Source organism: Pelodiscus sinensis, chromosome 2 (assembly GCF_049634645.1).
Source record: "Pelodiscus sinensis isolate JC-2024 chromosome 2, ASM4963464v1, whole genome shotgun sequence".
Classification (NCBI taxonomy): domain Eukaryota; kingdom Metazoa; phylum Chordata; order Testudines; family Trionychidae; genus Pelodiscus; species Pelodiscus sinensis.
This window is the reverse complement of record NC_134712.1, coordinates 168774359-168787667: the sequence shown is the minus strand read 5'-3', so window position 1 is coordinate 168787667 and position 13309 is coordinate 168774359. Positions and strand designations below refer to the sequence as shown.

At 41.7% G+C, this 13309-nt stretch overlaps 1 protein-coding gene across 2 annotated transcripts in view; it reads right to left on the bottom strand.

Annotated features, from left to right (window-relative positions):
- The window catches only part of ELMO1 (engulfment and cell motility 1), a 449588-nt gene that overhangs the window by 315940 nt on the left and 120339 nt on the right, over window positions 1-13309 (bottom strand). For both annotated transcript variants that reach the window (XM_075921743.1, XM_075921744.1), the window contains exon 5: window positions 4181-4231. In XM_075921743.1, the coding sequence (XP_075777858.1) occupies window positions 4181-4231 (51 nt within the window). The remainder of the gene's footprint in view (window positions 1-4180; window positions 4232-13309) is intronic.

Genomic DNA, 13309 nt, shown 5'->3' with positions numbered 1-13309 from the left:
GCAAACATGTAACCTGCAGGAAATGTTAATGCAGTCATCCTGAAAGCTATAGAATCACAGGACTGGAAGGGACCTCGCGAGGTCATCATGTCAAGCCCCTACACTCATGTCAGGACCAAACACCATCTAGATCATCCCTGACAGATGTTTGTCTAACCTTCTCTTCATAATCGCCAATGACAACCTCTCTAGGCAATTTATTCCAGTTCTTAACCACCCTGACAGTTAAGAAGTTTTTCCTAATGTCAAACCTAAACCTCTCTTGCTGCAATTTAAGTCCATAGCTTTTTGTCCTATCGTAACAGGTTAAGGAGAATATTTTTCTCCCTCCTCCTTGTAACAACCTTTTATGTACCTGAAAACAGTTGTTTGTAGGTCACTTAGTCAGGGAGCCAAAAAACAACCCCATGTGACAAAAAGATGGCTAATCCCACATCACAAGTAGCATATTATCAAGACCTAATAATACAAAATCAATAATTACGGTATAGTTCACAATCAACCCTAAGCCATCAATTGAATAATTTTGAACTATACACAGATGTCCAATGTTGCCAATAATATAATTCATTAACCAATGCACTTAAAATTTGTCTGCTGCTAATATTTTATCTCCCTCTAGTAAAGGGCAGTCATTAGAATAAGAATTTGCAGGGTCTGATACATAAAATATACACATGAATGCTCACAAACAGTAGCAACTATTCTGTTTTATTCATGGGAGGACAAACAACTGTCCTTTGGGAATATTTTCACACTATACAATAACTCAAAATGGGTCAGAATAGGGACTGGGAAAGGCTCTCATTACACTAAGTAAATTTTCCCCTTTAAGTATTCTCACCTTCTTAACACTGTTGGAAGTGAGCCACATCCACCCTGATTGAATTAGCCTCAATAGCACAGATGTAACACTGCCATCTCTGCATGTACATATATATCTCTGTCATCTGAAACTTTCACTTCATGCATCTGATGAAGTGAGCTACAGCCCACAAAAGCTTATGCCCTAATAAGTGTGTTAGTCTTTAAAGTGCTACAGGACTCCTTGTTTTTTTTGCTGAAACAGACTAATATAGATATCTTTCTAAAACTATATAATGGTTATAACTCACTCATCCATCTATACACCCCATCAGTAGAACAGAAAAATCACAGAATGGACAATCCCAGACAAACTGATGTTTCATTCTTATATAAATCTCTATAAAAAGATAAATGCTGTACAAGAAACATTTCTGTGAACTTATCTTCTGTAACTGGGCACAGGAGAGAAATGGGCCATGGAAATGGCAATAATTCTATATAGTGCATACCAAAAGATATTGAGGAAGATAATAAGAGAGTAAAGATAAATAGGAAAGATAGAAAAATGACAGCCAAGACAAGATGAGAGAAATTCAATATATACTCAAGTAACCTAGGAGACAGTATATGAGTGTTTTAAAGAGGCTGTGAGAGGAATCATTGTTTAGAGGAAAAATAGTCCTCAGAGAATCACATGAGACATGAACTTCACAAAACAGATCTAAGAAACAAAGAAGCAGGTCAAATTCCCAACAGGTCTAACAATTCACATTCGCAGAAGTCCAACAAAGTGAAATTTCAAATAGGCAAGTCATAAATCTCTGGAGGAGATGGTTTATAATGGATTTATCAATGCACCAGTAATTACTGCAAAAATGAGGCTTTAAAGATGTAGAGAAAAGAAGCCAAAGTCTAAAAAAGAACAAGCAATCTAAATTTGTGATAATTAAAAGGGAAACCACTGTATTCACACTTAAGAGGTTCAGATTTAATTTGGGGGGGAACCCACATTTTCCTACTTTCAAATGTTTCTGGCTCTCTGGAATAAAAGCTAGAAACTCACACCTGAAAGTGTGAAAAGGTGGGCATTTGCCCACAGAAATGGAGCTCGCTCACTTATAAGTGGTGGTTCTTTGAGATGTGTGGTCCGTATCTGTATTCCACAAGTGTATACGTAAGAGCACCCTACGCACAAGTCCAGAATTTCCTTCAAGCAGTGCCCAGACTCTTAGCCTGCACACAGGTCATAGCTCTCCTCATGATCCCAAATGAGGACATAACAGGCGGTGCTGACAACACCTCTCGTTTCCCATTTTTACTGCAGAATACCCATTCCACAGCAGAAGAGACAGAGGGAGGATACTAGAATACAGATAAAGACCACACATCGCAAAGAACTTCCAGTTACAGATGAGTAAGCTCCATTTTTTCTTTGAGTGATGTTTGTGATATGTATTCCAGACATGAGAAATTAACAAGGAGTAGTCAAACAGAGGGCAGGTGCAGGGAAACAGAAGGGATACCAGACTATAGCAAGGTTGTCCCCAGAGCTGTATCCACAGTTGAGACTGTACGATGGTAAAAGGGCTCATGAAGGTATGCAAAGAGCTCCAAGTAGCTACCCTACATATTTCGGAGTACTTCTCTCAGAGATGCAGCTGATGTAGGCTTTCCCTACCTTTAGTGGAATGAGCCTTTATCCCTTCAGGGATGGTTGAGGGATACCAACTAGTTGATGATAAAAGGTGATGCAACCCAAAACCTATTTAGAATATCTCTACACTGATATATATTGACCTATTATCATTGTGCTATCGGAACAAATAGTTTACATGTTTTCTAATGGGAAGTGTTGAGGGAGTCCCCATCTCACCTCTTCCCAAGGTATCCCAGGAAAGTGGGTTAGGGGCCAGGTAGTTTCCAAGGTGTTAGGCTATTTTGGATTGCAGCCCATAATACTGCTTGGAAGTAATCCAGGCTCTGACAGGGCCTTGTTCTTAAACTGCTGTTAAGCTTTCGGACTGTGATACTCTGGAACTGAGCATGTAAAAATAAGGCAGGTGACAGAGCACCTATTGCCTTCCCCTTTTTATTGCTGCCTGGACAGGTCACCTTCTGAGAAATTATGCTCTCATGGAACAAAAAAAAGTTCAATTTGCCTGTTCAAACATTCCAGATACCTATAGGTATCCTTACTGAGCTCTTCCATTCCCTATATCTATTCCAACATATCTGCAACTTTGCTATTTGTATGCCCCATATCTGGTGACTACAAAAATTCTATTGGGTGGGGGTGGATGTGAATAAAAAATATTTCTTTACTACGGATGAGAATCCAGGCTAGATTTCCCAGACCTGAAATTTCTGAGCGGCTCAGGGGCTAGGTTAAATGAATTAATGGTCTCAGTCCAGATCCTAGTATACAGGTGTTCACATCACAAAGCTTCCTCTGTAACTTGCTTTTATTTATTTATTTATTTATTGCAGCCTCATCAGAAGCCAAGGACTGAATGGGCAGCACCTTTTCTCATCTCTGATCTTGCCAGAATAGAGGTGAGATTGTTTAAAAAGGTGTTGCTTCGCCTGGGGACTGAAATTTCCAGAACACTGCCATGAATCTGCTATGGCTACCATGACTAGACAAACTCAAGTAAGCTATCTTAGCAATATGTGCATTAGTGAGAAGGATGGAAAGTTATATTGCTGATACCCATGCTGTGGATAAACAACCTTCCGGGATGTAGTAGTACAGCCAAGAGCCCATAAATGAGTCATGATGGGACATCTTGTGAGTTCCAGCTGAGAAGAGGTGGGGTTTAAAAAAAAAAAAGTAAAATCTCGGAGTCACTGGGAACCTGAGGAGGAAATAAGTAGTTCACTCTCCCTCCCTTCTGTCATCCCAGCCCCAAATATAGTAGAGCTTGTCCCAGCCTGTCCTCCATCTTCCCTTCCAACTCTGAACTCTGAAGCAGAAACAGTTTCTTGGAGGGAGGCATTCATGCTATCTTAACAGACTCAGGAGGCTGTGTCACCTTTGGGATGAGTGAGCTATGCAAGTGGGTTGAAGAGAGGATAGACAGAAGTACCCAGCAGCACCAGTCCTAATCCACAAGCCCCACAGCGAGCAATAACAAATTAATGTAAACACTCCAAATACCACAATCCTTTGCAGGATACAGGAGATCATTTGGCAATATTTTGCACCATTTTGACAAGTCACCAACCCCAAAACACAGAGAACCACCAATAATCAGTCCTTTCCACAAGCTACTAAATTCCCTATAATAAAAAATATCATAGTAATCCCCTTGACCAAACCATTATTATGGGAGACTGAAAAAGTTTAAGGAGAGCAAACAGAATGGTAACTTACTGGAGAGGTTGTTAATCGAAGGATCGCTCCATTTTTTATTTCATTGCGATTCTGAAAGAGAAAATCCAAAAGTTTTTTTCCTCTGACTATAATCACCTCATAAAAAAAGGTGCAACCTGTATGGGATGAAATACAGTATTAAATCAGCAATAATGCTTTGGCCATGTAAGTGTGTAAATGTCTCCCTCACTGTATATGTATGTTAAGAAACACACTGCTGCCCCCTTTTAAGCAACAAATGTAAACATACACACATTTACATACACATATATATAAATGTCATTCCTATGAATTTTAACAAATTTGAACCATTTTAAGAATTACCTCATACACTGCAAAATGTAGCTATCATTGGCAATTGCTAAAATATTTCTTTGAAATATACTAGGTAATAGACATAACTAACTCCCAATGATGTCTGGCTCTAATCTTGTGCTGCATAGCTGGGGAGTTTGTAAGTTTGCTGAAACCTATCATTAAACATCTGCAGTATTTAAATGTTATCCCACTGGCTCATCATTTTCCATGACAAGAACATGCTGACAAACCACTGGAACCAGCCACTGAGCTCTGACACAATATTTTGCACCCGCCCGCCAACAAAGATGCTATAGGGTTAATAAGTCAAACTACATCACTAATGTCTGCAAATTCAGATAGACCACAAGTCATTTTCTCACATTGTTGGCAGAAAGAGAAGGGATAACATTTTCTTTTGGCTGAGCTCATATAAAATGTTAAATTAAACTAAGATGCCTGCAGGAAGCTAAGAACCTCATAACAGTTTTTTAAAAGCGTATGGGATAAGTCAATCTCCTAACCAACAATCATCTTGAGAGAAAGAGATTCTAAAGCCCAAGGCTGCCTATGAAGTACTACCAAACATATAATGGCACATTTGACTATGTAGCACCTCACCCAAATCTAAATTGATGTCAAACTCCCACTGAACTTCAGTGGCCTTTTGATGAGTCTTCAAAGTCTCAGTAGTACCAGCGTTTACTATAGTATTTTGTAACAAGATTTGGAATACTTCCAGTATAAACCCAATTTTTGTTAACACATTTATGATTTTCTAACAGATACACTCTAGTTCAAACTGGAATTTTATTTGATGGCTCAAATGATCACAATGGTCACTTGTGACTTCAGAATCTATGAATCTCTTATTTTGAGACACTGTTTTAACTTTATAAAATGTTACATATTAATTTTTTTAAATACAACAGCGTGTGATTAATCAATCCGAGTTAGAGGTAAAAGAGTGATCCTGAGTTAGTATGACTGCAAAACACAGTAGTTTGATTTTATCTACTTTTTTTATAAAAATACAGAGCAGCAAAATGTATACAAGAGAAGAACATTTTAAATGACTGCACTGAAGATCATTCCATAGGTTGATTTTGGGGGCGGGGGGGGAAGGGATAAAGAAAGGTGAGATACAGGATCTTTTTAAACAAAAGCAATTTTCCCTGACTCTCCTCACCTTTATGTAATTCCAACAAAATAATATAAATAAGATGCATCCTGCTTGGAGCTAAACTAAGTAAACTGGTCACTAAATAAAGTCTAGTATATGGTTTATCTTCTGGTATTCAGAGCCATTCGTGAGACTGGCCTTAGCTACTTCAGAGAGATTGCTTCTATCACCTCTCCATCCACAACATATATGCAAAACTGATTTCTTCAGTTTTGAATCTTCAGGGGGTAGCAGAGTTAGGGTACATCTAGACTACATGCCTCTGTCGCCAGAGGCACGTAGATTAGGCTACCAGACATAGGAAAATGAAGCGGCGATTTAAATAATCGCCGCTTCATTTAAATTTACATGGCTGCCGCGCTGAGCCGACAAACAGCTGATCAGCTGTTTGTCGGCTCAGCGCGATAGTCTGGACGCGCGGGTGGCGACATCAAAGGTATTTGTCGACCACCCAGGTATACCTGGGATGAGGTATACCTGGGTGGTCGACAAATACCTTTGATGTCGCCACCCGCGCATCCAGACTATCGCGCTGAGCCGACAAACAGCTGATCAGCTGTTTGTCGGCTCAGCGCGGCAGCCATGTAAATTTAAATGAAGCGGCGATTATTTAAATCGCCGCTTCATTTTCCTATGTCTGGTAGCCTAATCTACGTGCCTCTGGCGACAGAGGCATGTAGTCTAGACGTACCCAGAGTCTGTACAGGATAAACTTAAAAAACAACAAATGGTCTGGTAGCACTTTATAGATTAACAAAACATGTAGATCATATCATGAGCTTTTGTGGGCACAATCCATTTCTTCAGATGACTGGAGTTTCTCTCTCTTTCACACATGCACCCAGAGCAAGTAAATAAACATCCCTATTTCTTTGGCAGTCTTGGAATGGGAGAGTTGGGGGAGGAAGGAAGAGATTATTCATGTTATTTCTAGTTCCAGGTTAGGTATTTAGAAGCTATTCAGATATTATATTGCAGGCCATGTAGGTTAAATAGACAGATCAGATGAATATCTGCCTAAACAAATGTTGATGCACATTATGGAGAATTGTAAAGAAAAAATGAATCACAATGTGTTAAGAAGTGCCAGGAGAGATTTTGTTTTGACCTCTCTGCCCCATTCATTTATCTAGCTGGGTCTATATCAAGATTTTCAGACCCCATATTCTCAATAGGCAGTTGAAGTTGTAATGCAGACAAGGCTCAGGGCTTGTCCCCACTTATCCCAAGATTAACGCTCTGGAGAGCTATCTCCTGGGGTTTGATTCAACAGGTTTAATAAGGACCCTTTAAATTGATGCTGATAACGCCTGTCAACCCTGGTACTTTGCCGGGTTGCGAGGAGTAAGGGAAGTCAATGGGAGAAACTCTCTCATCAACCTCCTGCAATGGAGAGTTTCTCCAGTTGACCTCCCACAATGGGGATGCTACAGAAATTTGATGTAAGGTACATCGACTCCAGCTACACTATTCTCATAGTTGGGGCTGCATATCTCATGTTGACTTTCTCCCCTAGGATAGATCTGGACTCGAGACATTTCTTTACCCCAATTTATCACACCTCCTTCAGAGCACAGTACAGAAACATGAGTCTTTCCTACACTACAGCTTCCATCAGTGTGAACAGCTCTCATTGAGAATTAGTAGTCTGTAAAATCCTAGTGTAAACAAAAATTTAAGGGAAAAAATATGCCTTTTGATTTGAATACATCCAAAGCATCAGTTCTCTAATACAATAAGCTAGCAACACTTAAAAGGGGTTAGCTTCTCTCCGATCAAAAATCCAATTCTGTTTAGCCATTCTAAATAATGACTTTAAGAGCCTACAAGGAAACCATCTGTAAGCACACAATTACAGTCAACCAAGAGGATTTTCTATGTAAACTGGACGGTGCAGTATTCAGTATGCCAGTTAATTTCAACAACAACATTTATATACAGCTAATCTGCTTAGAGGTAAAGAGACTCTCTGTGAGGTTCTTATTCAGGATAACAGAATGTCATTTAAACAACAGCTTGGATTCTGGTATGAATATGTTTGAAACACAAGGATTAAGGATACTGAGGCTAGGACATGCCATTATTACCTAGGACAGTGGTCTCCAACCTTTTTAACCACAAGGACAATTTTTCAATTTAAGAACAATGTGAGATCTACCTCAAACCCAAATACCCTTCCCCTACCTCCTTTCCCGCCCCTTCTCGGAGGCCCTGCCCCTGCTCCACCCCTTCTCCAAGGTCTTATCCTGCTCACTCCATCTCCCTTCCTCCCCCATCCTCAATCATTTTCACCAGGCTGGGGTAGAAGGTTGGGGTGCAGACTCCAGTCTTGGGCCAAAGGGTTTGGTGTGTGGGAGGGGTTTTGGGCTTAGCCCAACGTGGAGGATTGGGGTCCAGGAGGGGTTTCAGGGTGCAAGCTCTGGAAAGGAGTTTGGGTGCAAGGGGGACTCACGTCTGGGGCAGGAGGTTGGGGGCAGGAGAGGGTTCAGGTCTGGGATAGGGGTTCAGGAAGCAGGCTCTCGCTGGACACAGTTTAACTGAGAGGGCTTCCGGGTGATGGAGCAGTGGAGTTAAGGCACGCTTACTCTTGCTCTGGCCCTGCATCACTCCTGAAAGCAGCTGGCATGTACAGCAATGGCTCCATGGTGCCATGTGCTGCCCCCCATCTACAGGCACTGAGCCCACAGCTTCTAGTGGCCACGGTTCCCCATTACCAACCAATGGAAGCTACAGGAGTGGTGTCTGCAGTGTGACAGTTCAAAGATCATAGACTGCAGGAGCTTGATACAGGGCAGATATATGGGAAGTTGGGTGAACCAGTTTTTGTTCGCAGAATAGACTGCTGGAGTCTGCTGTCCCAGCAATTAAGTCAGGCAGGAACCTGGAGCTCATTTGGGCTGGCATGCAGCAGACCATGGGATCACCCGCAGCCAATGGGAGCCTGCTGGTCCCTTATAAAAATGCTTCCCCTGAGACAGGAGGTGAAAAAGTGAAAGAGGGGATAGATTGCAAGTGAGGAGGAAACACAGGGAGAAAGAGAGAGACAGAGCCAGAAACAGAGCCAGACATACTGCAAGAGGCAAACAGAAGAGATCCCTCCCCAGGCCTGAGGGTGAAGGTACTGTGGGAATGGTTGAGAAAGTTTCTAGGGTTGCCAGGTATCCGGTATTGACCCGGACAGTTCAGTATTTTCACCTCCTGTCCGGTAAAAAAATTCAGAAAATATGGGACACCTAAAATATCCGGTATTTTCTGATTTTATTTTCCCCTGCCAGGAGGCAAAAATACCGGACACCTGGCAACCCTACACACATTCAGCAACCAGGCCCAGCCCCCGGAACCTCCTATCACCTGCTTACCCGGTTCCGCAAGGGAGCTGTCTTGTGGCTGGAGCAGAAAAACAAGATGGCCGCTGGCAAAAAGCCTCTTCTTAAAGGGGTCATGCTGTTTTATATTTTTTTATTTTATTTTATTGCTTAATAACCACTGTCGGGGTCCTTTTTTTTTTTTCTTTCCTCAACAACTTTGGTCTCCTCCTTTTTTTCCCCTCAACTGAATTTTTTTCTCCATGTTTTTTTTTTTTGGCGGGGGGGGGGGGAGGGTGTTTGGTATTTTTTGTTAAACTATCTGGCAACCCTATGAGGAAGTGGCCCAGGGAAAAGGCTAACATATAGTGGTGATGGGGCAAGAGCCCCACAAGTAGCTGCTAATTAAGATCCCTGGGCCAGAACCTGGAGTAAGTGGGCCGGCCTGGGTTCTCCCCAACCCTCTCCCACATCTGATCGACTGCGACTACCACTGGGGAAAAAAGGAAACCTTTGTGAAGTGGAAGGGTCATTTCCCTCCCAGCTAATGACTGGCTGATGATGAAAAAGCAGGAACTGCAAAGGGGATAATGACTCCAGCCACGACTGGTTCAGCAATTAAATTTTCAGAAATAACGGCATTGCGGAAGAGGATTTTTCTTGCGCAAGAAGGGGCAGTGTAGACAGCTCCTTCTGGCGCAAGAGCCTCTTCTGCAAAAATGGCAGCTCATCAGGTATGCAAATGAGACTCAGCGATATACCACGTTTAGCCTCATTTGCATATTTCTCACGCAAGAAGCCATGAGTGTAGACATAGCCTGAGCGTTTGTGAGAATGACAGAGACACACACAGTGTGTGAGTGTGACAGAGATTTGCATTGCCAAGCTCCCTCCCTCTCCTTTTCTCTGTGTGGAGATTGGGTACTGGAGTGGGGGGAGGAAGAACACCCTGTCATAAACGCCACCCCTCTTTTGTCTCCCACACACTACACAGCAACCAGAAGGTTCCCAGAGGATCAGCTCCAAGGCAGAGGGCAGGAACAGCATGACAGTGGGTGGAGGGGCATCTGAAGTGCCAGCGCTTGATAGCTTGCTGGCCAAACCAGTCAGGATCACCTGTCAGACTCCAAGATCTACTGGCAAATCCTGATCTACTGGTTGGTGACCACTGATCTAGGATGTAAAAAGCCCATTTGTTTCCCAATGTATGTGGAGAGCTGTCTCACCAATCTGTTTCACACAGACATCGCAGGTTCATAAGCAGTATAAATTGATGATATCCTGTGTTAGAACAATAGCTTATTCCTTCCGCAAAAAGCTTCTTGCACAAAAACCCTGCAGTGTAGACACAGCCATATTGTTTGATGGTGGTGCTCCTTGCATCTGCTACCGCCACTGGATTGTGCTCCATCTCAAAACATTTACTTTATGATTCCACCTCCCTATTTTGCCCAAAACATAGATCATACCAGACTTTTGATGAAGTAACAATATTTAAAAAGTATCAGAGGAGTAGCCGTGTTAGTCTGAATCTGCAAAAGTGGCGAGGAGTCCTGTGGCACCTTATAGACTAGTTGAAGTGTTGGAGCATAAGCTTTCGTGGGCAAAGACCCACTTCGTCAGATGCAAGTAGCATTAAAAGAGCTCCCTGCTCATGGACAGGGATGAAGGTATATTCATTTCAGCTCCAAGATTGCATCAAAATAGTAAAGCCAGTTAAGAAGAGCTTTGCTGGAAAAAAACCTACCAAGCAAGTTAAAAGCTGAATTTGTCGTGTAGCAGTCCTCTCACTTTTATAATTATTATATCCACTGAAATACATCAGGACTTGCCTTGCTGCAACTGGTTGTAAGGGAATGTGCTGGGGGATACTTCTTTTTGTAAAAACAAAACCAAAAAATGTATTTTGAGATAGTTCAGAAGCGTTGGCTCTTGTGTTCAACATTTCATTTATTTTTAGATTCAAACAAATGTTTTTCTGCATGGGTCTGGCTAAAATAGGTCTTTCTTAAAACAATTGCTACACAATCCAAAAATACTTTAATTACAGTTATATCAAAAAATAATTATTGCTTCTTCATTTTTGCAGGGTTTTGGTTTTTTTTTTTTTTTTTAACTTCCTAAACTATTCTCTTTAAATGCCACAAAACAGTTTACACTTTTAGGATGAGATATATTTTAGTTCCCTTCTCCATTAACATTTTCTTTGTCCAAGCTGAGTGCAATTCAAGAAGTAAACAATTGTATGATTTAAAAAAGGTTAGATGTATTTTTTTTTTTAAATTCATTTTTAATAACTTCTTGTATAGTTTGGCAGGAGTCAACAGGTGCTGACATTCTTACAGGTTCTTTTACTTGGCATCTGACCACTGTTCAGTCTTGGAAGCAATGCTTTCATGATTGCGTCAATTTTGTAATTAAAGTTTCTTTTGGGTGGGAGAGGAAGAGCTGTTGCAAGCAATAGGAAAATTTAATCTAACTAGAGAGAAATCTTCTGTTCACTGGGACTAGGCATTAACAATTTGGCCAAGATTCTCGTATTGACAACTCAATTTTTTTTACTCATGAGTCACATACTAATTATTGTTTTCTTTAAAAGCCCCAGCTCCTGGAATCAAGTCTTCATTCTTAAAGAAAAAATAAGTTTCTAGCCCTCAGGCCAGTGGAGAAAGCATCAAAATGTGATGTCAATGCACTGTAAGGTTCAAAACATAGAAGGCAAATAAAAAGAACATCAAATGTATTATTTTTATACAAGGTCATGATTTTTGGTGAGCCTGACTCGTGATTTTTGAACATGTGGGGTTGGGAATATTGGATTCCTGAAAGAGGGGATTATCTGTGTCCTTTTTATCCACCTGTGTTCAAAGGCTGTTGCATACACATTAGAGTAAGAAAATACCCAAACTTCCCATCCCTGATTTATCCCCCAGTAGGCAAGCCTTGACATTGGATGTCGCTTGCTGATGACAAAAGTAATAAAAGTACATTTATAAACATGTATTTTTAAAGATACTAAAAGCAGTTACTTCTGACATATCTATAGCAAAATTGTTATATTTAGAAATTCTGTAGTAGATATAGAAGTAATAATCTATACTATTATTTGAAAAGTATTTTTATAATTTAAAACATTGTCTCCTCTACAGTCTTGTTAATTCAGAGATTTCATTCACGTAAGCTCCATAGAGTTCAGGTCATATACAGTGCCCACTTACTCTCCCAAGATAGGTCATTGTGATATCACACACACAGTACAATGTTAATATTCCATTTGTGAGACTGCTCAATAGTATCTGCCAATAACTTAATTCCATATCAGCCTAACTAAGACTCTCTGAAAAGGCTATAACATTCAGGTGGCTAGAGGAAAAATAATCATTCTAGCACACAGAATTTACAGACATTTAAATTTAGGGTATTACATTTAGTGCACTGGCCAATGTTATTCAAATCCCTGCTGATCACTTGAACTGAGGCAGTCTCCAAATGACTTTGGCTAGACTCCACCTACATTTATTATTGGCTCAGAAATAACAGAAAAAATGTACACAAATTCAGAGAAGCTGAAATGATCAAGCAGCTGCAGAGAATGACTTATGAGGAAGAATTAAAACTTGAAGTTGTCTGTGTACCTCAGAACAGAACCCCAGAACCCCCATTTTCACCACTGTGATACAATTATGAATATCTCATAATTGTCAGTGTGAATATCTCATACCTTGTATCATACCTGTTGAACATTACTATCTTGTTGAACTACGTGCTACAGGTTGGACTTCCATAGTCTGATACCCTCGGGCCGTGAATGGTCCCAACCAGGGAATTTGCTGGATCAGGGGAGGTCAATACTCCCTTGCTGCCGGCTCTTTTCCCTGGGGCTCCCAAGGCTAGGGCTCCCTGCTTTGCCAACGCTCACCCAGCTGGGGCTCCCCCGATGGGCCACCCTGCTGCAGCCAACCCCACATGGTCACGGCTGGCCCCGCTGCTACCAGGGATTCCCCGGCCAGGGTTGCGCCAGGCCAGCCTCGCTGCTCCCAGGGAATTGCCCTGCTGAGGCTGGGGATCCCTGCCCACCTGATCCAGTTGCCACTGGGAATTCCCCAGCCAGGGCTGGGGTTCCCTGGCTGTCATCTGGCCCTGCTGCTGCTGGGGAATCTGGGAGGATGGAGCGGAGGGCAGGGGTCTCCTACCTGGCTCCACTGATGCGCCCAGAGTTTCCCTGTCTGGGTCTCCCTAGCTCCCATCTTTACCAGCTGGTGCTGGGGTTTCCTGGCCCACATGCTGCCAGACCATGGATGTTGCCAGAGATCCCAGAGACTGAATCTGTACCATTTTATTTGA